Source organism: Prunus persica, chromosome G3 (genome assembly GCF_000346465.2).
Source record: "Prunus persica cultivar Lovell chromosome G3, Prunus_persica_NCBIv2, whole genome shotgun sequence".
Taxonomy (NCBI): domain Eukaryota; kingdom Viridiplantae; phylum Streptophyta; class Magnoliopsida; order Rosales; family Rosaceae; genus Prunus; species Prunus persica.
This window is the reverse complement of record NC_034011.1, coordinates 21174642-21200490: the sequence shown is the minus strand read 5'-3', so window position 1 is coordinate 21200490 and position 25849 is coordinate 21174642. Positions and strand designations below refer to the sequence as shown.

At 40.7% G+C, this 25849-nt stretch overlaps 1 protein-coding gene and 1 pseudogene across 1 annotated transcript; both read right to left on the bottom strand.

Moving 5' to 3' along the window:
- LOC18783308 (polygalacturonase) lies at positions 1799–9139 on the bottom strand. The gene is made up of 2 exons (XM_020560064.1): positions 8933–9139; positions 1799–2062 (listed from the first exon to the last, which is right to left on the bottom strand). The coding sequence occupies exons 1-2, from the start codon at positions 9137–9139 to the stop codon at positions 1799–1801; spliced, it is 471 nt and encodes a 156-aa protein (XP_020415653.1).
- LOC18783274 overlaps positions 13733–25849 on the bottom strand; it is a 22196-nt pseudogene continuing 10079 nt past the window's right edge.

Genomic DNA, 25849 nt, shown 5'->3' with positions numbered 1-25849 from the left:
CTCAAGTTATGTTTCCAGGGTAGGATTCGCAGCTCAAATTAAAGCTATGAGGTCATATCTCTTAACCGTTGGATCAAACTAACCAATTTGATTCAATGGCTAACCAATTTAATCTAACAGTTAAGAGATCATCTAAGGGCCTTAGAAGAAGGCCCTCACTATAGAATTCTTATGTAGCATGTAACAACCCGATCCCAAATTAATTTTTAATTATTAATTTATTCAAATAGAAGATAATTTTACCCCTGAAATATTTTAATGATTTAAAGTTGACTTTTTGTTTGGGAGGGAATCTGGGGATTTCAATTATACTTTTGCGTAGAGCATGTCGAGATGAGTCCGTAGACACGTAGTGGACTCAAATCTGAGTTGTAACAAAGAAGTTACGATGAAAAATATAGTGGCAAAATCATACATTTTTCGAAAAAGGGTATTTTAAAAATCTGATATCACACACACACACACACACACACACACACACACACTCTCTCTCTCTCTCTCTCTCTCTCTCTCTCTTTCTCTCTCTCCTCTCTGTTTTCGTGATACAGAACAACCACCCCCCCCCCCCTCTTGGATTTTTCTTCCCAGCCAGTGGCATCTAGAGCCACCACTTGGGGCGGTACTGGTCCCAAAAGGACCGCAACATCTTCCTCTTCCAGCCCCGCCCCAGCCCAGCCTCCGGTTTTGGCCGAAAAAAACCAGAAAACTGGGAGGTTTTTATGAGAATTTTCTGACGCTCGTTTGAACGTTTCCGGCCACCATTTCCGTCGATCCAGGTATGCTTTCTCAACCTCTCGAGGTGTTCTAGCTGCTGGTTGTATTGGTTACGAGAAATTTCTGCGTTTTGAGACGTAAATAAGTGATGGAAGTTTGGCCGGATTTTGGCCTCCGATTCGGGCCGCTTCCGTCGACTTTTTGGGGGTAGGTCCATGATCAAAAGTTGCTCCACTCTATGTGCAGATCATGTAGGTATAAGTCTTGACCGGCGGTTTGGAGATTTTCCGATTGCCGGAATCACTTTGGACACCCACGCGCTGCCGGTGAGTGTGGCCGCGCGTGGACTAGTTTTTGGCCGGTCCTTGAGTCCTAAAATAATCCTATAATTAGTAATTAATTAAGCTGCTCCGCTTTAGAACATGAATTACCTACAATGGCTCTTCACTCAGTTTCCAATTTGGACAAAAACTTTTTTCTTCCAAGACTATGTTAGATTAGAAAGAGAGGATTTATGACATGGGTGACTCATAGACCAAAAGTACTAAACCTGTTATCATCCAATTTGGTGCAAAGATTAACAAAAATACACACACAAAATTTATTTTTCATAAACCAAAAATTGTTTCCTAAAGCACTAATCAAACTAATAAATTCTTGACCATAATTTGTAACAAAGCAGTCGTGACAAGAGAAATAACTATTGAAAATTCGTTTTATATTCACATTGAAAAGTTAAGGGACCTAGCCTGGGTTTATAAGGAGTGAGTGAGGGCCTTATCTAAGGCATGCTTTACCAGGGGTGGTGATGATCACATGTTGAAGTGTCACATTTTTGCAATTTATGACGTTTATGTGAAACAGCTTGCTGTTCAAGGATGTTACGTCTTGAATGTGTGAATTGGTGAGCCCTGTGAATCTTATGTTCTGCATTCAAGGAACCCAATTGAGCAAACTCTATTTGTTAGCCTCCGTTTCTAGCACACAAGATTGATAAATAAATAAAAACGTGCACTTCAAATTTAAAAAAACTTAATATTGGCAGTGAGTTGCATTTTCCAGTTTTGGCATAATCATTTTTGGATTAAGCTATTGATCCTTGGCCATCAAAAGTGCCACCTCCTGAGACTGTTAACCCATCAATATTTTGGAAAACGACCCAACCATCTTGTGACTTGAGCTTTTCTGGCTCTGCAAGAGCCTGCAGGGTTCCTTTAACTCGAACGCTAACTGGCCCTTTGCAGGGCCCTTGAAACGTCACTGGACCAGCCAGGTAGTTTCCTTTTGCTATCACAACCATGTTCGGAGTTGTGGATGCGCATGCTTCTTTCCAAGCAATATTTATAGCCTAAAATCGATAGCATACTCAAAAAGTTACTAAGATGTCAAGATATACGCTCGCATTCACAAACAACATTTACAATGTACTAAATATTTGGGAAGAGAAATAATTAAATAAAGAGGCTAATTTAGTAAATTTGGTTAAACAAATATCCAAAGAAGATTCATATTGCAAGGTTATGGGCACATTGTTTTGTCCCAATCCACATCTACAAAGAAGAAAGAATCATTAATATGTCGTGCATAAAAAATGTAGATGATAGTAGATAACAAATGTTCAGGGCAAATTTTTAACTTTTTTTAAGGGTAAACTTTCGAATCCCCCCTGAATTATTATGCTTGTCGAAATCTCCACCCTGAATTAATTTTTCAGCCAATTTAGCCCTTGTATTAAATTTATTCGCCAATTTCACCCCTGCTGTTAGCTTTTTTACAATTCCATCCAAATGCCCGTCAAATATAAGGGTAAATTTGACATTTTATAGGGTATTGTATTAAGAAGGGTGTACTAGTGATTTGCCCCTTGAACTTGTACCTTGGTTTTAATTGACCCACTATCCTTTTTTTTTTTTTTACAAAATTAAGGATATGAACTTTTTCACCAATTTCCCCCTACCGTCTAAATCATCAACATTTCATCTAATTTTCAGTTAAAATATTAAAAATAAATTAATTTTTTTAGAAAAAAATTAAAGAAAAAGGAACAAAAACAAAAACCTATCCTACCAACAGATTCCCTATCCCCTCTCTCTTTTTCTTCCCCAACCTGACTACCCATTTCCCACCTGCAACTCACCCCTTCCCCACCTGCAACTCACCCCCAAGACTAATTCGCAACCCATCCCCCTTCCCCACCGTCGCTGCCTTCCCTTTCACAACACACCCCCAAACCCACGACCACCCTTTTATCCATCGCAGTCTCCATCTCTCTCTCAACAACTCACCTTCCCACAACCACCACCCCACAACCATCACACACTCTCTCTCTCTCTTCCCCCAAACTCATGGATTTGTATTGTGATAATAAAGCTGCAATTGCAATTGCGCATAACCCTATGCAACATGATCGTACAAAGCACGTGGAGGTTGATCGACATTTTGTTAAAGAGAAATGGGATGCGGAAATTATTTCTTTTCCGTTTATATCATCCGAGTATCAACTAGCAGATGTTCTTACGAAAACTATGTCTACTATGGTCTTTCTCAACTCGCTTGACAAGTTGGGCATACGTGACATCTTTGCTCCAACTTGAGAGGGAGTGTTAGCGAGATCCTAGCTTAATTAGGATATTTATTTTCCAGTTTATTAGGATTATATTTCTTTCCTTTTTGTACAGATATTGTGTAATTAGGTCTTTATCTTGTTTTCTAGTTTGACCCTACTAGGGTTACATCCTTATACTATAAATACCTTCTTTTGGAGAATGAAATACAACCTGAAAAATATTCTACCCATATTGTTTGATTGGACCCACAGCTCAAATTAAAGCCACGAGGTCATATCTCTTAACCGTTATATCAAACTAACCAATTTGATCCAACGGCTAACCAATTTGATCCAACAGCTAACCAATTTGATCCAACAGCTAAGCGATCATATAAGGGCCTTAGATATAAGGCCCTCACTATTGAATTCTTATTTAGCAAGGCATGGTTTTTGGGTGGAACAGAGAGAGAGAGAGAGAGAGAGAGAGAGAGAGAGAGAGAGAGAGAGAGAGAGAGAGAGAGAATGCTATTGAGGGTTGATTGTGGTTATGTCAAGTTTGAGATTTCGAATAATGGAACAGAAGGAGCCTTGTTTGGTGGATCAAATAAATGGTGATGTTGAGAATGATTAAAAGTGGGTTAAGTTTTATGTACTCCATTTTCGTTTCGACCCAATTTATATATTGTCCGGTTGGAAGCTTACAACCGCACCACTAACATTATCAAACCAAATTACTATCTACTTTTGTCCAAGGCAAGCTTTTTTGTTTCTTTTCCCCTCTAACTATAAGCTTTTTCGTTGAAAGAGCCATCAATTAGTTGCAAACGATGTTTTTGTGCAACTTCTATCTGTATATTGTGTAGCTAATGAGACTCATTAATATTTGTAAAAGTTGTAGACATCTTCCATGTGAGAAAGTTGATACAAATTTGAAAAATAGTATGGTTGTATATATTTGCATGACTTGTGGACCTGCATTTATTTTTCTTACACGCCAAAAATTTCTATATTAAATGTAATTGATTTACTTTAATTCATGATTTCCTACTGTAAATTGAATTAGGGGTTATTACGTTCCTTAACCTACAAAGGATATATATTGTACTATAAATATGGCCTCTTATATGGAGAAGAATACACAGAAAATTCCCACAAACAATATTCTCTCATAGGTTCTCATATTTTAGTATGGTATACCCGACCTTGACTATTACCTATGAAGCTTCCGCACATATTGGAATCAAGTTGGATGGCTCCAACTACCCCTTTTGGTCCCAAGTTGTCAAGATGTATGTTGCCGGCAAAGACAAGTTGGGACACCTACTTAGACCAACCCAAGTTTCAACCGCTGGCGTACCCAAAACGCAGTTGTGAAAGACTGGCTAATCAATTCTTTGGACCCTCGCTTGATTAGCACCTTTATTTGATTTCCTACGGCAAAAGCAATATGGGATGCGATTGCCATGATCTACTTTGATGGCACGTACACCCCTCAAGTGTACAACCTTAAACGGCAAAGCCAACGATTGCGACAAGCAGGTGGCTCGATTGAAACTTATTACAATAATCTCCAAGGCTTATGGCAAGACATACACTTCCGTCGTCCGAGTAGGATGTAGTGTGACTCTGATATCCAACAGTACAACGACATTCTCTAGGAAGACTGTGTTCATAGGCTCGTTTGGGAGTTGTTTTGGAGCAACGAAAAGTGCTTCTATCTTTTAAAAATGGTGTTTGGCAAAAATTGCAAAAGTGCTTTGGGTGAGATACAAAAGCACTTGGAGTGGTTTTGGAAGAAGCACTTGAGAGGTGCTTCTTCTTAAAAGCGCTGCAGCACAAAAACACAAGAAGCACTTGGCTCCCTTCAATGAAACTTTTAAAATGCCGAAAATACCTTTATTTAATTTTTTTTAAATGCCAAAATACCCTTTCTTTCTTTTTTTTCCTCTCTCTTTCTTGCTAGAGAATGGAGATGAGTTCTGAATTCTTGTATGCCCCTTGCTTATATAATATTGTCTGCTCGATTTTATTGAAAACAAACATTATTATATGTAGCACCAAACTTGATTAAAAAAGCATTAACATAAGAATCAATCCTGGCTTTGGAGATAAATGAATTTGCCCACCTGCTTCTCGTCGGGGAGTCATCAGCCCTCGGAGGCAGACCCGTTGATCAAGACATAATAAAAACAAAATCAGCAGAGGCTTATTATGAAGTCAAGTCTATGGCAGCAAAGACCCCTTTACCAGAAAAGAAAATGAGCACAACCACTTTCAAATTCTCCAGTGCAATGATCAAGCAAGGCCTCTCACAAATCCAAAAAACTTGCCCTGAAGCCTACCCTTTTGATTTGTTGGCTGCAGTGTTTTGGACAAGCATTGCGCGCTCAAAACCCCCAAAAGAGTGCCACCAAGCACTCCCTCTCAATTTGTATCGACTTTAGAAAGAAGCTGTGTTCTGGGTTGCACTATGGCAATGCATTACATTTTTCAATGCTTTCACTAATAGAATGGTCCAATTTCAACATTCTGGTGCGGATGGTGTCAAGGTGGTTTGGGATAATTTTAGATGTCGTTTGTCGCATGGATAGTGATATCATAAGTCCACAAGACTCACAATTTAGGAGAGTTCCAGATAAATCAAAGCTCTTTTATTGTGTCAGCCAAACACTTAACAAAATATCAAAAGTTCTTTTATGTAGTGTAAAGCACTTTTAAATGTGACATCCAAACGACAAATTGCTTCTTTGTAGAAGTGCTTATGTCCTAAGCGCTACTGGCATAAGCGCTTCGGGAAGAAGCACTCCCAAACCCTAAAAGAACTGGAGAATTCTCGACAGGGAACAAATGGAAAGATGACCGAGATGCTCGACAGGGGCACTCAAAGAAAGGAAAAGGACAATACGGTCACAATGACCACCGAGCGCCCTTACCGAATTACGACCACGGTCAGGAAGTATTCACCCTGCTGAATACCACCTACGAGGCCGTTTTGATGAACGAAAATGAGATAATACCCAAGCCGAACCGTCGAAAGCCCAATCGACAGGACAATCGGGATACCGGCAAATTCTGCCGATACCACCAGCACAACAGTCATGACACTGAAGAGTGCATAAGCCTGAGGAAAATTGTCAGGACCCGATCCAAATTCCACTTTGGAATCCGAGCCAGACCCTGTGCGTGTCCGACACCTGGCGAATGTCGGGCACAAATGACCTATTTGCCCTTCTATACAAAACATGATAAAAATAACAAGGTTGACTTCTACCGAAAAACCGGCAGAGTTTCCCTTGTATCTGGCTCAATACCAAAATCTTTACACCTGTCAAAACAAGTATATATATATAACCAACTGCCAGCATACATATATATACACATGCCAAGAGATCAAAGCTCAGTCTAGGGCAAAACATCAGAGCGACTACTAAGAATTTACAAAAGAGTTAATCTTTGTACAAAATACAAATCCTACATCAAAGAAAGGCACGGAAGATGGGAAGTGGCCCGGTGGTGGATTCCTGTGCACGTCTACTGCCTGGGGGCGCAAAACAACAAGAAGGGTGAGTGGACCCAAAAACAAAGTTTAGAAAATACCATATGAACATACTAACCCCACTGAAAAAACAGTTATACAAACTAGCTTATTTTCTTTATTTCTGAAATCAATGCATGTATATAACTATACATTTGAAAATAGTTGAAAACTATCACCTAGGTGTACACCTATTTCCGTCAAATCCTTATATCCGTCAATTCCTTGCATCACCATGGGTGACACATACTCGCAGGTCTCAGTGACACGAGGTCAGTCTGAGCCGCAACTCGCAGGATTCAGGAGACCGCAATCAACCTTTATCCGCATTACTCGCTCCACACGAGGTCGAGTACCAAGGAACTCGTGGGGCAACTGTCAAGCATGCTGACTAAACCGAAGGCAACAAATATAATCCGAAGGCAACATGTGATAACTGGGTACAAGGTGGTTTAAGAAAATATAAAGTTTCTGAAGAAAATCTTATGAATAATTAACTTTCTGTAACCTTTAAAATTCTGCTGCCATTTATCTGATAATTAACGAGAATATCTTTTCCTATATTCTTAAAAGGAAACTTCATTCGGCAGCATGTAACATAAAATATTTAACAACATAAAACAGCTTATAACTGAAACTGAACTGCTTAACTGAAACTGAACTGATTAAATTCATTTATAAAAACAAAGAGTCCACTCACTGATAGTCTGAGCTCGCTGGACCTCTTGAAGGTCCCTCCTGCGGGTCAACTGGTGCCCGGGTGCCTGATTCAATGACCATAATATTCTATTAATACAATATAGTATTAAATTAAAAACCCTACCCCCGGCTCCTAAAAGTACGTGCGTCAATTTAAAGTGATCCCTATGCCCATAACAGCTTTCCTTCCACGTGGGATCGTTTAGCGGTATCTTGTGACTCAAAAAGTGCTAAAGTCCAAAAAGTCAATCCGGAACCCCACGGGTATAATATGATCCGGATGCCGCTAGAAGGTCCAATATATTTAGGACACATGTCCCGAAGGTATTGGTGTCAATCGGACGGTCGGATTGATCACAATCCTGTAATTTCTAAACCCTAGCCCTAGGGTTCGCGTTTTCGGAGTATCCGGGTCTCCGATTCACAATCCGTCGAATCCTACACGTTTCTAAAATTATCTAGAGTAACATATCTAAAATTGATTACGATCCAACGGCTCAACAGTATTAAACCCGGCAGAGTTACTCCACCACCCTCGCCCACGCGCCCCAGCACGCGCGGGCAGATTCGGGTGTCTAAAGCGATACCGAGTGGCCGAAAAATCTCGGAACCAAGACTCCAAACTCCTATCCTAGGTAAAACACCCCATTTGGCGTCACTTTTGTTCTTGGACCTACCCCAAAAAGTGGCCGGAAATGGCCGAACACGGAGGCCGAAAGTCGGCCGAATTTCAATTTGAAAATCGAGTGATCTACAGCAAAAATTGATCGAAACCCAGCCAACCAGCAGTTAGAACACGAAAAATAGCTAGAAATCGATACCTCGCACGACTGATTTGGTGGCCGGATGAGGGAGAAACTGAGGTTGGAAAATCTGCCAAAACTGCTGCGTTTTCCAGCAGTTTCCGGATGCTCCAGACAGCAGCAGGGGCGGCGGACGGGCTGGGGTTGATGGCGGGAGCTGGCCGGTGCTGCTGGGTCGGGGTGGCGTGAGGTGGCGTTGGGGTGGCTTGGAAGGTGGCTGCCCGACAGGTTTTCTAGAACTATCGGGAGGGAGAGAGAGAGAGAGGGAAAGAGAAAGAGAAGTTGAGGTTTTTATAAAAATTCTGATTTTCTTATTTACAATTTTGCCCTTCGTGATATTTTAATCGTATTTTCTTCGTTACAACTCCGATTCGAGCTTACTTCGTGTCTATGAACTCGTATCGTCGTGCTCTACACAACGGTGTATGTGGAATTGTCAAATTCCTTTTCGGTCAAAAAGTCAACGTTGAGTTCATAAGTGAGTCAAAGGGCAAAATTGTCTTTCTGCATAATAAATTACTAATTACATGTGAATTTTAGGTTTGGGTCTTTACAAAAATCGTCGAACATCTAATTCGTGAAGGGAAGCTGGATCAGTACATCGCCAGACTATGGCAAGCACCGGTGCCGAACGGGAATCGACAGATCAACATGATCATCACCATCAGTAGAGGTCCCACACTGGCGGGTATGTCCAATTGATCGGTAAAACAATATAAACGGGCTGCGCACTACCCTCAAGTCTTCGGCATAGAGGCTGATCGACACCGCAAGGTTCCAAAGGTAGGGTGGGAACCCATCACATTTTGTGAAGAGGAAGAAGGGATCATTTACCCCCATGATGACCCAATGATCATTCGAGTTGAAATCGCTGACTACGATGTGGGACGGGTACTGATCGACACTGGAGTTCGGTAAATGTAATTTTCGCCGATGCTTTCAGAGGAATGGGAGTAGCCGATAGCCAGGTCAATCGGCAGATAACACCACTACTTAGTTTCTCCAGGGATCTGGTCCAGCCAGTCGGCAGTGTCAGTCTACCCATCGCCTTCGGTGTTGCCCCTTGGAAAACAATGACATATGACCAATTTCTTATCGTCAACTACCCAACGGCATATAACGTCATAGTCGGACGAACGACGCTTACCAGAATCAAGGCACACATGTCCCCCCATATGTTGTTGATGAAATTCCCAACGTACAACGGCATAGGCGCTGTCAGAGGAGATCAACTCAGTGCACGAACATGCTATGCGACGGCACTAAGGTCAGTAGCCACTAAACCTCCCAAGGAGACCATGTTTGTCTTGGGGGCACTGAACGGTAACGGGCCCATTTACGACCCCAGGGACGAAACCCCAACACCACAGGCACAACCCGCCGAACACTTCCACCCTTCTGTTCCCATATGGATTCTGCATGTCGACGGCTCGGCAAATGAACAAGGTTGTGGAGCTGGTCTGGTGTTAACTACTCCAGACAGAGCCAAGGTCGAATATGCCCTCCGATATAACTTCAGAACCTCCAACAACGAAGCTGAATATCAAGCTCTCTTGGCCGGCCTTCGGCTAGACAAGATCATGAGTGCAAAACAAATCAACATCCATAGTGACTCCCAGCTCATAGTGAATCACATAACGGCAGACTTCGCAGCTAGGGATGCCTCCATGACAGCCTACCTATCAACCACACACTGACTCCTCAAAGCATTTCAGGCTTATGAGATTCGGCAAATCCCCAGGATGAAAAACAGTCATGCCGATGCACTGGCATGACTAGCTTCGACAATCAATAACAAGGTTGGCAGAAAGGTGCCGGTGGAGATCCTATCTCAAGCTAGTACGACAACTTCGGAGGTATGTACCGTACGGTACGAAAACAAGTGGATGTCTCTCATCTACGGTCTCCTAACAAACGGTACACTGCCCTCCGACAAGTCACAGGCCCAAAAGCTGCAGTACCGATCGGCAAGATACACAGTTATCAACGACGTCCTTTACAAACGCACCTATATTACACTGTATCTGAAACACATCATCACCGAAAAAATGGGACTACGTCCTTCTTGAAATCCACGGGGGCGTATGTGGCAACCATTCTGGATCTCGATCGCTCGCACATAAGGCCTTTCGACAATGGTATTATTGGCCGACTATGCACCAGGACGCAAACACACTAGTAAAGAGGTGCGACAAATGTCAACGCTTCTGCAACATACCTCACATCCCTGCCGTGCCTTTAACACCGATCGTAAGCCCGTGGCCTTTCGCCCAATGGAGACTGGACTTGATCGGTCCAATGCCGCAAGGCAAAAGCCAGGTCAAGTATGTCGTGGTTGCTGTGGACTATTTCACCAAATAGGTGGAGGTCGAAGCTCTGGCAGCCATAACGGCAGCTAGGATGGAAGACTTCATCTGGACTCACATTTGCTGCCAATTCGATGTCCCCTATGCAATCATCACCGATAATGGCAGGCAGTTTGACTCGAAACTCTTTAGGGAATTCTACACTCGCCTCAAGATCAATTTGTTCTTCGCTTCGCCAACTCACCCCCAGTCGAACGATCAGGTCGAAGCAATAAACAAAATCATTAAGAAACTGCTAAAACGGCAGCTCGACAAAGCCAAGGGAACTTGGCCAAGGAAACTTCTGGAAGCACTATGGGCCATTCGGACATCCTACCGAACGTTAACCAGAGAAACCCCTTTTTCTCTCGCCTTCGGCTCTAAAGCCGTGGTCCCCGTGGAGATCGGCAAGCCCTCTACCGAAAGGCAAGCTTCACTCCGAAGACAAACGAGGAAGCCCTCGCACTAAGCCTCGACTTAATCGAAGAACGTCGAGCGCAAGCCAACCTTCGGAATGAAGCATACAAACAGCACGTCTCTCAGTATTACGACTTAAGGCTCAGAACCTGCTCTTTCTGAATTGGGGACTGGGTCATGCAAAAAGTCTTTCTGGCAACCAAGAATCCTACGGAAGGGACACTCGGACCTTCCTGGGAGGGACCTTATGAGATTATCGGCATCCTTCGATCGAGAACCTATCGGCTAAGAGACTCCAACGGCAAAACCCTCGGTCATCCTATGAACGTAGATCATTTGAAATACTATTTTAAATGAAGTCACCTAGCCTACGGTAGGGCGAAATTGTAATACAATGAACCTGTATTCATGCCTTCGGCAACGGTTAATGAAAAAACCTTCGGCTTATACATATTCACAACCTTCGGTGTGTTTATTTATTTTTCGTTAATTAAAAAGATACGGTAGAGACTATCGGTCATGTATTACCCTACGCTTATAAATTAAGCATTTACTTAGCCTACGGCAGCAGATAAGCTGGAGTTCGGTACTACCGATCCTACCTGCACTTGCCAATTGCAAGTAGATCCTTTATTAGCCTTCGTCAATGAAAAACACTTAAGTCTCCTTACCGTTGGAAAGTTACTTGGCAGTCAATCTTTCATTTAGCCCACAGCAATTAAGATGATTAAACTCTAAAATCTACCGACAGTGTGATCACTTGGTCGTTAGACAAGTTATTAAACAAAATTAAAAGATGCCCTCGGCATCAACGTGTTCAGAAGAGCTGCCTTATGGCAGATACAAAATATATAAAGAAAGCTATGAGGCTAAAGCTCAAGCGGTAGCCTCCTCATTCGCAACGTCGGTAGTAGCGGGGACCCCGACAGCACAGGCTTCTTCCGGAGCGTCCTCCCCCTCATAGTCCTCGATCATCTCTTGGTAATACCTTCAGGAAGGGGAGGAGGATCGGCAATAAAGTTCAAGTTCAGCTTCTGCCCGGGGTTGTACCGTTTGAATCTGTAGAGCAGATCAGCCATCTCCGAGCCCACTTCCCTGTCTAGCATGACGGTGAACTCTTCTGATGAATGGTAACCTCTCACAGCAACATGGAACCCTCCCGAACAACAGCTTCAATTTATGCCACCTTAGAATGCTCGAAATCCTCCAAGGCCACCTACACCGCCTCCTTAGCCGCCTCGGCATCCCTTGCCGCCATCATCGCAGCCCCAAGAGCCACTCTCATCTCTCCCAGTTTGGCCTCAGAAGCCTGAACTTGCCGTTTGGTAGCCTGCTTATCCTTCAGCATGTGAGCGTGGTCCTGGAGAGCCTTGCCTGCCTCGGCTACTTTGGCACAGCCATCGTCGTATGCTTTCTTGGCACACTCGGCAGCGACGATGGCCCGCTTCATGCACAGTCACATGTCCATCGACGCCTGGAAAGCAAAGCAAAAGGTCAGCACAATAAGAAGCCAACAGTGGCACAGTGGGAAATAAAAACAAGACAAAAACTTACGGAGGCCTGGAGACGGAAGGCTCGACCGGCTTCTTCCCGAAGGAGTTTCTTCGGTAGCTCCTCTATCTCCGACAACTCCATTTGCAAACCAAGGATCACATGATTCGCAAATTGGAGTGTCTTCGATTGGCATGTGAGGGTGACCGGATCGGCAGGATTGTCATCGTCCTCAACAGCCAAGACAGCCCTCTGCTCCTCCATCTGCCGACCGCGCTTTGGCACTAGCTCTGCCTCAAGGTCTACCATAAACGGCCTTTTTCTGGCTGCCTAGAAAGCAGCGGCCTCGGTGGTTAGCACTCTTCTCGATGCCAAATTAGCCTCGGCTGCACCGCTGGGCTCCGACCCGACGTTGAGCTGCCGAAGACGGTCGGCAAGGGTCTAATCCTCTAGATCAACCTCAGCCGACGGAACTGGCACTGCCTCCACATGCCGAATCTTTTCTTCCGTTCAATGCCCATCATGAGGCGCCTCTTTGAGGACTCATTCATCCTCTTGGCTTTGGCGGCTCTTCTGGCATCCGTCACTGCACAAGAAGGAGATCGGTAAGGCATTGATATAATATGAATGAGAACGCAAAAACAAGTCCACTTACTCTCAACATGGCTGGCAAGTTTGGCTTCGATAAGGTTCTCGGTGAACAAAAACTTGGGGTACACCCTCCCAATGGTAGGGACTTTCAACCTAACTCTATCAACCTGCTGAATCTCTGATTACGTGGGGCTCGGTTGCTTTTGTTTGCCTACAAAAACAGAAACAAAATAAGGTTTAAATCATAAAGAAAGCAATTGGCCACCTACCAATCGGTAATCTGACCTACCGACAATTTGGAAGGTCGTAGGGATGTGGAAACGGACGGGCTGTCCCGATGGAGACACCCAATCGCCGGACAAAAGCACCCCCGATTCCTCCACGACTTCTGAGAAGTAGGCATAGCACTGACAAAGTGCCCCTTTCAGAAGCCTTCAAGCAGTTGGCCTGAACCCAGCCTTCGTGATCAGCACTGAGATATTTTCCCCTTCTTAGATGAAAACACCAAGTACACTTAGCACAAAATCGAAGAGCACAACACCAATGTATCTCTGAAGAAACATCAGCAGCATGGTTTGTGCTTGTTAGATCAAGCAGGAGCAGGAGCAGCACTGATAGTAGCGCAAGCAAGAGGTTGTGCCACGCGAGTAATTGTCGGCTTGACATTAGAACACACAAAGGTAATAGGACCTTTGTCTCCAGTGTACTTGAGATCAATGTCACATAATTCCACATTCTCACATGGCAGGCCTGGGCTGCATGCAAGCTTCACAGCAACTGGGTCAGTACATGTGCCCTTGATGTTCTTGAAGCTAACATTGCTGATCTTAACTTTGGAAGGAACCTACACAAAACCATTCATTAATTGATTAATTTAAAACTTTTTAAAGATTAAGTAAATGATGACTTGATTAACAAGGAACATATATACGGTGTTAATAAATTGTTATAGATAGATACCCCTTTTTTGCATTCGTTCCATGGGCAGTACTCTTTGTCAATGAGGATAGGGTTACCAACATTAACCATGGTAATATCCTCAAAGTGAATATCCGAGGCAGTGCTATCTTTTGGGGAAGCATGCCATGTTTTGATCCTCACACCATTCGTTGTATCAGTCAAGGTGCGCATTTCTTAATATTGATGCCGGACACGGGTTCTTCCTTTGGGTACCTTCCAAGGCTCCCGATGGCTATGCCGTGGCCAGGCCCGCAAGTAACGTTGGTCACGGTGAGGTCCTTGGTACCGTCACCGATCGAAATACAATCATCCCCAGTTCCGATGGTTGTGGCAGTGATGTTGATCCCAGTTGAACGACCGATGTGAATTCCATCTGTGTTCATGCTTTCCTTAGGTGCTGAGACGGTAAATCCGTTGAATTCAACTTTCTCGCACTTTAGAACATGAATGTTGGTCAACCATCCTATAATTAGTAATTAATTAAGCTGCTCAGCTTTAGAACATGAATTACCTACAATGGCTCTTCGCTCAGTTTCCAATTTGGGCAAAAGATTTTTTCTTCCAAGACTATGTCAGATTAGAAAGAGAAGATTTATGACATGGGTGACTCATAAACCAAAAGTACTAAACCTGTTGTCATCCAATTTGGTGCAAAGATTAAAAAAAAAATACACACACAAAATTTATTTTTCATAAACCAAAAATGGTTTCCTAACGCACTAATCAAACTAATAAATTCTTGACCATAAGTTGTAACAAAGCAGTGGTGACAAGAGAAATAACTATTGAAAATTCGTTTTATATTCACATTGAAAAGTTAAGGGACCTAGCCTCGTTTATAAGAACTGAGTGAGGGCCTTATCTAAGGCATGCTTTACCAGGGGTGGTGATGATCACATGTTCAAGTGTCACATTTTTGCAGTTTATGACGTTTATGTGAAACAGCTTGCTGTTCAAGGATGTTATGTCTTGAATGTGTGAATTGGTGAGCCCTGTGAATCTTATGTTCTGCATTCAAGGAACCCAATTGAGCAAACTCTGTTTGTTAGCCTCCGTTTCTAGCACACAAGATTGATAAATAAATAAAAACGTGCACTTCAAATTTAAAAAACTTAATATTGGCAGTGAGTTGCATTTTCCAGTTTTGGCATAATCATTTTTGGATTAAGCTATTGATCCTTGGCCATCAAAAGTGCCACCTCCTGAGACTGTTAACCCATCAATATTTTGGAAAACGACCCAACCATCTTGTGACTTGAGCTTTTCTGGCTCTGCAAGAGCCTGCAGGGTTCCTTTAACTCGAACGCTAACCGGCGCTTTGCAGGGCCCTTGAAACTTCACTGCACCAGCCAGGTAGTTTCCTTTTGCTATCACAACCATGTTCGGAGTTGTGGATGCGCATGCTTCTTTCCAAGCACTATTTATAGCCTAAAATCGATAGCATACTCAAAAAGTTACTAAGATGTCAAGATATACGCTCGCATTCACAAACAACATTTACAATGTACTAAATATTTGAGAAGAGAAATAATTAAATAAAGAGGCTAATTTAGTAAATTTGGTTAAACAAATATCCAAAGAAGATTCATATTGCAAGGTTATGGGCACATTGTTTTGTCCCAATCCACATCTACAAAGAAGAAAGAATCATTAATATGGCGTGCATAAAAAATGCAAATGATAGTAGATAACAAATGTTCAGGGCAAATTTTTAACTTTTTTTAAGGGTAAACTTTCGAATCCCCCCTGAACTATTATGCTTGTCAAAATCTCCACCCTGAATTAATTTTTCAGCCAATTTAGCCCTTGTAATAAATTTATTCGCCAATTTCACCCCTGCTGTTGGCTTTTTTACAATTCCATCCAAATGCCTGTCAAATATAAGGGTAAATTTGACATTTTATAGGGTATTGTATTAAGAAGGGTGTACTAGTGATTTGCCCCTTGAACTTGTACCTTGGTTTTAATTGACCCACTATCCTTTTTTTTTTTACAAAATTAAGGATATGAACTTTTTCACCAATTTCCCCCCTACCGTCTAAATCATTAACATTTCATCTAATTTTCAGTTAAAACATTAAAAATAAATTTATTTTTTTAGAAAAAATTAAAGAAAAAGGAACAAAAACAAAAACCTATCCTACCTACAGATCCCCTATCCCCTCTCTCTTTTTCTTCCCCAACCTGACTACCCATTTCCCACCTGCAACTCACCCCTTCCCCACCTGTAACTCACCCCCAAGACTAATTCGCAACCCATCCCTCTTCCCCACCGTCGTTGCCTTCCCTTTCACAACACACCCCCAAACCCACGACCACCCATTTATCCATCGCAGTCTCCATCTCTCTCTCAACAACTCACCTTCCCACAGCCACCACCCCACAACCATCACACACACTCTCTCTCTCTTCCCCTAAACCCATGGATTTGTATTGTGATAATAAAGCTGCAACTGCAATTGCGCATAACCCTATGCAACATGATCGTACAAAGCACGTGGAGGTTGATCGACATTTTGTTAAAGAGAAATTGGATGCTGAAATTATTTCTTTTCCGTTTATATCATCCGAGTATCAACTAGCAGATGTTCTTACGAAAACTATGTCTACTACGGCCTTTCTCAACACGCTTGACAAGTTGGGCATACGTGACATCTTTGCTCCAACTTGAGAGGGAGTGTTAGCGAGATCCTAGCTTAATTAGGATATTTATTTCACAGTTTATTAGGATTATATTTCTTTCCTTTTTGTACAGATATTGTGTAATTAGGTCTTTATCTTGTTTTCTAGTTTGACCCTACTAGGGTTACATCCTTATACTATAAATACCTTCTTTTGGAGAATGAAATACAACCTGAAAAATATTCTACCCATATTGTTTGACTGGACCCACAACTCAAATTAAAGCCATGAAGTCATATCTCTTAACCGTTAGATCAAACTAACCAATTTGATCCAACGGCTAACCAATTTGATCTAACAGCTAAGTGATCATATAAGGGCCTTAGATATAAGGCCCTCACTATTGAATTCTTATTTAGCAAGGCATGGTTTTTGGGTGGAACAGATTGAGAGAGAGAGAGAGAGAGAGAGAGAGAGAGAGAGAGAGAGAGAGAGAGAGAGAATGCTATTGAGGGTTGATTGTGGTTATGTCAAGTTTGAGATTTCGAATAATGGAACAGAAGGAGCCTTGTTTGGTGGATCAAGTAAATGGTGATGTTGAGAATGATTAAAAGTGGGTTAAGTTTTATGTACTCCATTTTCGTTTCGACCCAATTTATATATTGTTCGGTTGGAAGCTTACAACCGCACCACTAACATTATCAAACCAAATTACTATCTACTTTTGTCCAAGGTAAGCTTTTTTGTTTCTTTTCCCCTCTAACTATAAGCTTTTTCGTTGGAAGAGCCATCAATTAGTTGCAAACGATGTTTTTGTGCAACTTCTATCTGTATATTATTTAGCTAATGACACTCATTAATATTTGTAAAAGTTGTAGACATCTTCCATGTGAGAAAGTTGATACAAATTTGAAAAATAGTATGGTTGTATATATTCGCATGACTTGTGGACCTGCATTTATTTTTCTCACAAGCCAAAAATTCCTATATTAAATGTAATTGATTCACTTTAATTCATGATTTCCTACTGTAAATTGAATTAGGGGTTACTACGTTCCTTAACCTACAAGGATATATATTGTACTATAAATATGGCCTCCTACATGGACAAGAATACACAGAAAATTCCCACAAACAATATTCACTCATAGGTTCTCATATTTTAGCATGGTATACCCGACCCCAACTATTACCTATGAAGCTTCAGCACATATTGGAATCAAGTTGGATGGCTCCAACTACCCCCTTTGGTCCCAAGTTGTCGAGATGTATGTTGCCGGCAAAGACAAGTTGGGACACCTACTCAAACCAACCCGAGTTTCAACTGATGGCGCACCCAAAACACAGTTGTGAAAGGCTGGCTAATCAATTCTTTGGACCCTCGCTTGATTAGCACCTTTATTTGATTTCCTGCGGCAAAAACAATATGGGATGCGATTGCCACGATCTACTTTGATGGCACGTACACCCCTCAGGTGTACGACCTTAAACAGCAAAGTCAACGATTGCGACAAGCAGGTGGCTCGATTGAAACTTATTACAATAATCTTCAAGGCTTGTGGCAAGACATACACTTCCGTCGTCCGAGTAGGATGTAGTGTGACTCTGATATCCAACAGTACAACGACATTCTCTAGGAAGACTGTGTTTATAGGCTCGTTTGGGAGTGCTTTTGGAGCAACGAAAAGCGCTTCTATCTTTTAAAAATGGTGTTTGGCAAAAATTGCAAAAGTGCTTTGGGTGAGATCCAAAAGCACTTGGAGTGGTTTTGGAAGAAGCACTTGAAAGGTGCTTCTTCTTAAAAGGGCTGCAGCACAAAAACACGGGAAGCACTTGGCTCCCTTTAATGAAACTTTTAAAATACCGAAAATACCTATATTTAATTTTTTTAAATGCCAAAATACCCTTTCTTTCTTTTTTCCTCTCTCTTTCTTGCTAGAGAATGGAGATGAGTTCTGCATTCTTGTATGCCTCTTGCTTATATAATATTGTGTGCTCGATTTTATTGAAAACAAACATTATTATATGTAGCACCAAACTTGATTAAAAAAGCATTAACATAAGAATCAGTCCTGGTTTTGGAGATAAATGAATTTGCCCACCTGCTTCTCGTCGGGGAGTCATCAGCCCTCGGAGGCAGACCCGTTGATCAAGACATAATAAAAACAAAATCAGCAGAGGCTTATTATGAAGCCAAGTCTATGGCAGCAAAGACCCCTTTACCAGAAAAGAAAATGAGCACAACCACTTTCAAATTCTCCAGTGCAATGATCAAGCAAGGCCTCTCACAAATCCACAAAACTTGCCCTGAAGCCAACCCTTTTGATTTGTTGGCTGCAGTGTTTTGGACGAGCATTGCGCGCTCAAAACCCCCAAAGAGTGCCACCAAGCACTCCCTCTCAATTTGTATCGACTTTAGAAAGAAGCTGTGTTCTGGGTTGCACTATGGCAATGCATTGCATTTTTCAGTGCTTTCACTAATAGAATGGTCCAATTTCAACATTCTGGTGGGGATGGTGTCAAGGGGTTGGGGACACTACTACAAAAAGTGAAAAAGACGACCAGAAAACAACGACGGTCTAAGTGAAAACCGTCGTGGTTTATAAAAAGACGACGGTTCTAGAAACACCGTCGTGTAATACAACCTTAGACAACTAAAAAATGGAGTTTCAAATGGCTGTTCAAAAACAACGACGTACATAATTAAACAACCGACGTCTATTTGAAACAGATTTCTGCAGTGTAAAATCAATGCCAACAAAGAACGGCAGAAGTTATGAATCGACCGACGTAGAAAGTAAAGACGACGATTTCAATAAAAACTGCCGTTTTTACTCATAAAATAACACGACGAGATTTTCGTATAAGACGCCGTATAATTACAAACAAATCCACGGCTTTAAAATACAAAATATCGCCGTATTAAATTAATTTACAACGACGGAAAATATAAATATATCGACGTCATTCTCGTATAGTTCTACGACGTTATCTTTAAATCGTACAATAAAATTTAACGTCGTATTTATTCATTTTATACGTCGTACCTTTAATTTTAACGGTCGTCTTAATAAGAATTTTTGTTAACAATTTTTTTCTTTGATTTTCTTATCCTACGTCGGTAGATCTACTTAATGACAAGAATTGAAATAACCACGACGGTTTATATAGAACACCGCCGACATAATCAGATTTGTCTGAGATCCCAAGGGTTACGAAATCTTACCAGATGGAACTTTGTTCCACATCATAATCTTAACAGATGACACAGATTTGCAAATATTGCGTCGTTTAGTTTACAAATTCTAGAACATTAATTTCCCTCATTTTAAATTTCCTCGGGAAAGAAAAATCTATTTATCACGCTTTGTAATTGAAAACTAAAACTGAAAGAATACGGGAAAAAAAACTCTATTTATAATTTAAAAATAAAATCCACGTCCGTTGTAGTACACTTAACGACGTTTAACAAAATAATCTACGTCGGTAATTATAAATCTACCGCCATCTTACCCTAATATAGACGACGAGAAAAGACGACGGTAGAACAGAAAACCGCCGTTGTTTCAGTTTCTTTAACATATCTTTCTGCAGGACTTGTGTAGTTCAAAGCATTGACAATGTCTTCATCATATCTCCCAGAAACTACTGATTCAATTGCTCATGCTTTAGAGGCCATCTGAAGCCATTTCTATTCTTTATCGCATTCTTGAAACCCATCTTCTTCTTCTGAAGCTCTACGGATAAAGGAAGAGGCTATCACAATAAATCCGACGGATCTTCTTAGGCAAGAAAATCAAGCAGAGGATCAGGCACATCTGATCTTCAGATTTCCCTGAGAAGCGAACTTTCCTTCGACAGCGAGTGGAGGCCAGGCTTGCATCTCTTTTGATGGAAAGCAAGGAGTATTCAGAAGCACTAAGTGTCCTATCAGGCTTGATCAAGGAAGTGAGAAGGCTAGTTGACAAGCTTCTTCTTGTGGACATATATTTGATGCGAGTAAGCTCAATTTCTCTTTGAGAAAACATCCAAATTATTGTCTTTGAGACATGAGAGACTAAGAGAGGAAGAACTTGGAACCTTAAATGTAAACCGAAAATGAATGAAAGCGACAAATTTATAGAATAAATTTTTAAAACCAACGGCGGTCCTTACAAAAAAAACCGCCGTTTAAATTGTACAATCAACGTCGGTATGATCGACGTATATTACAGAAATCCACGTCGGTAAATTAATAAAAACGACGTGTTAAATAATCTACCATGACGCGAGTTATTACTTATGTACTTTAATTTTTGAGTTTACTACGACGGTACCTACAAACTACTGTCGTATTTATTTACCACGTCCGAAGTTAAATGTACCGTCGTATTTTGTAATTTATACGTCGTAGTTATATGTAACCGCCGTATTATTTTTTTGAAATGGTTTTATATGTAAGCAACTTTTCGTCTACTTGACTTACACATTTGTTGTTTTTATATTCTTATTTTATTTAAATCTGTCATCCAAAAAAGAAACTTTACATATTGCAGAATATTAATTTCCTTCGTTTTAAATTTTCTCCGGAAAAAAAACTCTATTTATAACGCACTGTAATTGAAAAATAAACTGAAAGGTCACGGGAAAAAAAATTCTATTCATAATTTAAAAATTAAAATCCACGTCGGTTATATTAAACCTAACGACGTTAAATGAAATGATTCCACGTCGAATGAAAAATATTGCGTCGTTTTATTTAAAAACGACGTAGTTAAATGTAACCGCCGTATTATTTTTTTGAAATGGTTTTATATGTAAGCAACTTTTCGACTTACACATGCACTGTTTCCAAACCCGATTAAAAATTTCAATCTCCCAGAGAAACCTTTTCGTCTTTTTTCCTTGTCAGAGCATTGTCAGAGTTTCTCATCGTCTTCCTCTCGTCTTCTTCGTCGTCTCTGAACATAAACATCGATCATCTTCCTCTTGCTTTCATTGCACGCAAAAGGTAAGCTTTCATTTTCACTATTTTGGTTACTGTTTTGCATGCTCATACGTTTTTTGTTTGAAAAATCTTTTTACCTTTTTTCTGGCCAAAATCATTTTACTTCTTTCCAAGTTTGATAAAATATACAGACAAAGAGAGAAAGTTTCCAACTTTGAAGACAACTACATCAACTAAATAAGACGACGGTAGACCACGACGGTTCGTCAGTTGTTCTAGCGTCGTCTGAAAATTGACAAAGTTGTTTTTAAAATAATAGTCTTTTTTTATATGCTTGTTTCATTGCAGGTTTGATTTCGCTGAACAATGGTTTTTGTTTTTCCCTTATTTGATAAAATATAAAGAAAAAGAAACTAGGGTTGGTATCTAATATAGACGACAAAATATCTTATTGTTTTACGTCGTGTGAATGTTAATACTACGACGGTGTATTACTATTGACGTCGTATGAACATAAATACCACGACGTTATATAAATAATAGTTTACCACGACGGTGTATTACTATTGACGTCGTGTGAACATATATACCACGACGTTATATAAATAATGGTTTTAAACATTTATTACGTCTGAGATTATTTCATTGCGTCGTCTAAAATCATATCATACGTCGTATTTTTTTAATACCGTCGTTTGTGTTCTTAATGTTCTCCTGAAATATTTTCACTTGCAGTTTTGTCTGTTAAAATGGTTTCTCAACAACAAACTAAGGATTCTGGCTCCAAGAAGCTTGGAATGGTAGCTCCTCAAGACAAGTCTTCGAAGGAGATGAAGTCTTCGAAGAAGATGAAGTTTGCTTCATCATCTGCTGAGACAGAACAAACCAGCCAGACAACAATCTCTGATGATTCAAAGACTGGTCGAGGTATGAGCACAATGCCTCGTGTTGTGAAGAGAAAGCTTCAGAAACTGAGGCCAATTGTTGAGTACAATAAAAGGGGGAAAGGTGTTGGCCAAGCACATATTGAGATGCAGTCGTATATTGGTGTGTTGGCACGCTCCAGGATCCCACTTGTGGACAAGAAATGGTCCCAAATCCCCAAGGATATAAAGGAGCAGATTTGGGAAGCAGTTGACATGGCTTTTGTCGTAGGCCAAGGGGGCAAGACCTCTGTTTTAGCTTCTGCTTCCAAGAAATGGAAGGATTTCAAGTCTACACTAACAAGGCATTATATCCTTCCATACACCAATGACAGGGAGAAATTAAGCCAACCCCCTGAAACATATAAATTCATAGAGAAAGCACAATGGGATGCCTTTGTAGCTTCAAGGCTATCCAAAGATTTTGAGTCTGTGCATTCTCAACATGCACAGATTAGGGAGAAACTCGAGTACAATCATCGATTGTCTCGAAAAGGATATGCTGGATTGGAGGATCAATTGGAGGAAACCATGCCTGGGGTAGAAATTGATCGATCTACCTTATGGAAGAGAGCTAGACAGGACAAACATGGTAACATCCCTGATCCAAAGGTGGCAGAGAAAGCAAAATTAATTGTAAGCCTACTATCACTCTGTTTTAAATTTTTATTAAACTGTGAATTATTCTTATTACGTCGTATGTTATATTTTTCGTCGTGTGAATGATATTACCACGTCGAAAAGTTTTTAAAAACATCGTTAAAGGTCTAAATAGGAATCACTACTATGTTTTATGTAATTATAGCATAAGACGTCGGTGGTTCATTTTCGCGTCGTGTGAATGATATTACCACGTCGAAACTTTTTTAAAAACGTCGTTAACGGTCTAAATAGGAATCACTACTCTGTTATCTTTAATTATAGCATAAGACGTCGGTTGTTTATTCATTTCGTCGTTTTAAATAAATAACCACGTCGGTATAACTACCGTCGTGATAAGTTATAATAACGTCGGTTTATACGTTATTGCGTCGTGTGAAATTATATAATACGTCGTTTGTACATAAATAACCGTCGTGTGTTTTTTTGTTTATCTTTTTTAGGATGAATTGCAGAAACAAGTCTCGGAAGGCAAAGTCAGAGTAGATGGCAGCAATGATGTGCTGACCATGGCTTTGGGCCCCGAGCATCCAGGCAGACTGAGGGGAGTTGGTGCTGGTGTTTCCCCAAGGCAATATTTCAATTTGCCCAAACCACAGAGGGTAAGCTTTGACGACCGTTTGAAGGACAGTTTAAGAGTTCTCCTTCAAGAAGAGACTAAAAAGATGGAGGCTAAGGCAAGGGAAGAGGCCTTAAGGATGGAGGCTAGGACAAAACAATTGGTAGAGGCTGAGAGGGAGCATTTCCTGAGTCAGCTTTCCCAATTAATTCCCAATTTTGATCCAAGCATGCTTAAACCAAGAATTAGCCAAAGCCCCAAAAATCCAATGTCTGACAAAGCTGGCTGCTCTGGAGGTGATGTGAGATCCCTACATTTGGAGGATGATACTGCCAAAATGGGGAAACATCAGCCAGATGAAGAGAAGGAAGAAGAAAAAAGAGATGAAGAGAAGGAAGAAGAAAAGGAGAAAGAAGATGAAGAAAAGCATGACGACAAGGTATGTTCACATAACTTTGCCTTTTTTATTTGTTTTTCAAAATTTCAGACGTCGATATTTTTATTTAATCCGTCGTTTGTTTAAAACTTAGACGGCGGACTTTTTTTAAGACGTAATAAAATATTTAAACGACGGTTTTTGCACCGTCATTTAAATGGTTTCAGACGACGCTTTATTAATAAAACCGTCGTCTTTATTGAATTACCACGACAGTTTTTTCACCGTCGTTTAAATCCTTTTAAGACGACGTTTTATTCCTTAAACCGTCGTCTTTATTGAATTACCACGTCATTTTTTTTATTTCTTTAAACAGGTTATTGAAGTTGGTGCTTATTCAAACATGGAGGCGCCATCTTCTTTAAAAACCCTTTGTCGTTTTGTGGAAACGACACTCCTGCCTGAGGATAAGACACTCCAATTTACAATTGATAAGGAGGTGTTTGGTGGTGAGCGCGATACCTTCCTCCTGCCTGAAGATATTACACAATTTGCAGGCATGGAAGAAATTGGAGCTACTGTATTGGCTATATATATGAGGTTTGTACTTCTAAGATAATAACTCGTTGGTTTATATATTGCGTCGTCTTAACTAACTAACCACGTCGTCTTAACTAACTACCGTCGTGATAAATATATTATAACGTCCTTATCTATTTCAGTACGTCGTGTGAAATATTATAATACGTCGTTTTTTTATACATAACCGTCGTGTTTGTTTTTGCTGACTTGTTTATATTATTTTATGTATTTAGGTACTTACACGATGTTTTGAAACAAGCCAATATGTGCAGCATGGTTGGCTTTATCGACCCTGCTACAGTTAGTGCCAACTCTGGCACAATAACTGAAAGATCACGACTGGTAGCAGCTCGACTTCAGAAGACAGACGGTGAACAGATTTTCATGATGCCTTACAATCCAGGGTTAGTCTCCTTAGGATTTTGTTTTTATGATTTTCAATAAATGACAGCTTATAAACTAACCACGTCGGTGTTTTATTTTATTTAGTCGTTTGAAACTACTAACCACGTCGGTATTTATTTATCGTCGTGATAAATATATAATGTCGTCGTTATCTACTTTATTTCGTCGTGTGAAATACTATAATACGTCGTTTTTGTAAATAACCGTCGTTTTTATATTAATTTTGTGCAGCCGTCATTGGATCTTGTTGATTGTAAGAGCAAAGAAGGAGACCGTCTATTTTCTGGATCCTCTGCCAGGTCATCGTGTGGTCGACGAAGAGGCGAAAAACATCGTGAACAGTGCTTTAAAAATATATAATACCCACATAGCCCGAGCAGGACGTAAAAATGTAATTTGGAAAACTCTCTCAGGCACACCAAAGCAACCCAGCAATGTCGAATGCGGGTATTATGTGATGCGCTTCATGAGGGACATCATCATGGATCCTTCCTTGGGGTTTGAGAATAAGGTAAGAAGAAATTACCTTCATACATTTCACGTCGTTTTTTGTATTATCAACGACGGTCATGTAAAATTAACGTCGTTGAATGGATATACTACGTCGGTTATGAAAAATATCGTCGTCTGTGATTGAATTTCTTTTTATTTATAAACCCTAATAGTCATTGTTTATGCAGTATTGCCCAGGG

What these genes read in the sequence shown, in the direction of transcription:
- LOC18783308 (XM_020560064.1), bottom strand. Translation starts at nt 9,139, where the DNA reads ATGGGGGTAAATGATCCCTTCTTCCTCTTCACAAAATGTGATGGGTTC. An exon ending in ATGTTGATCTGTCGATTCCC is followed by an intron (nt 2,063 to 8,932) that starts GTTCGGCACCGG and finishes TATCGATTTTAG; the next exon opens with GCTATAAATATTGCTTGGAA.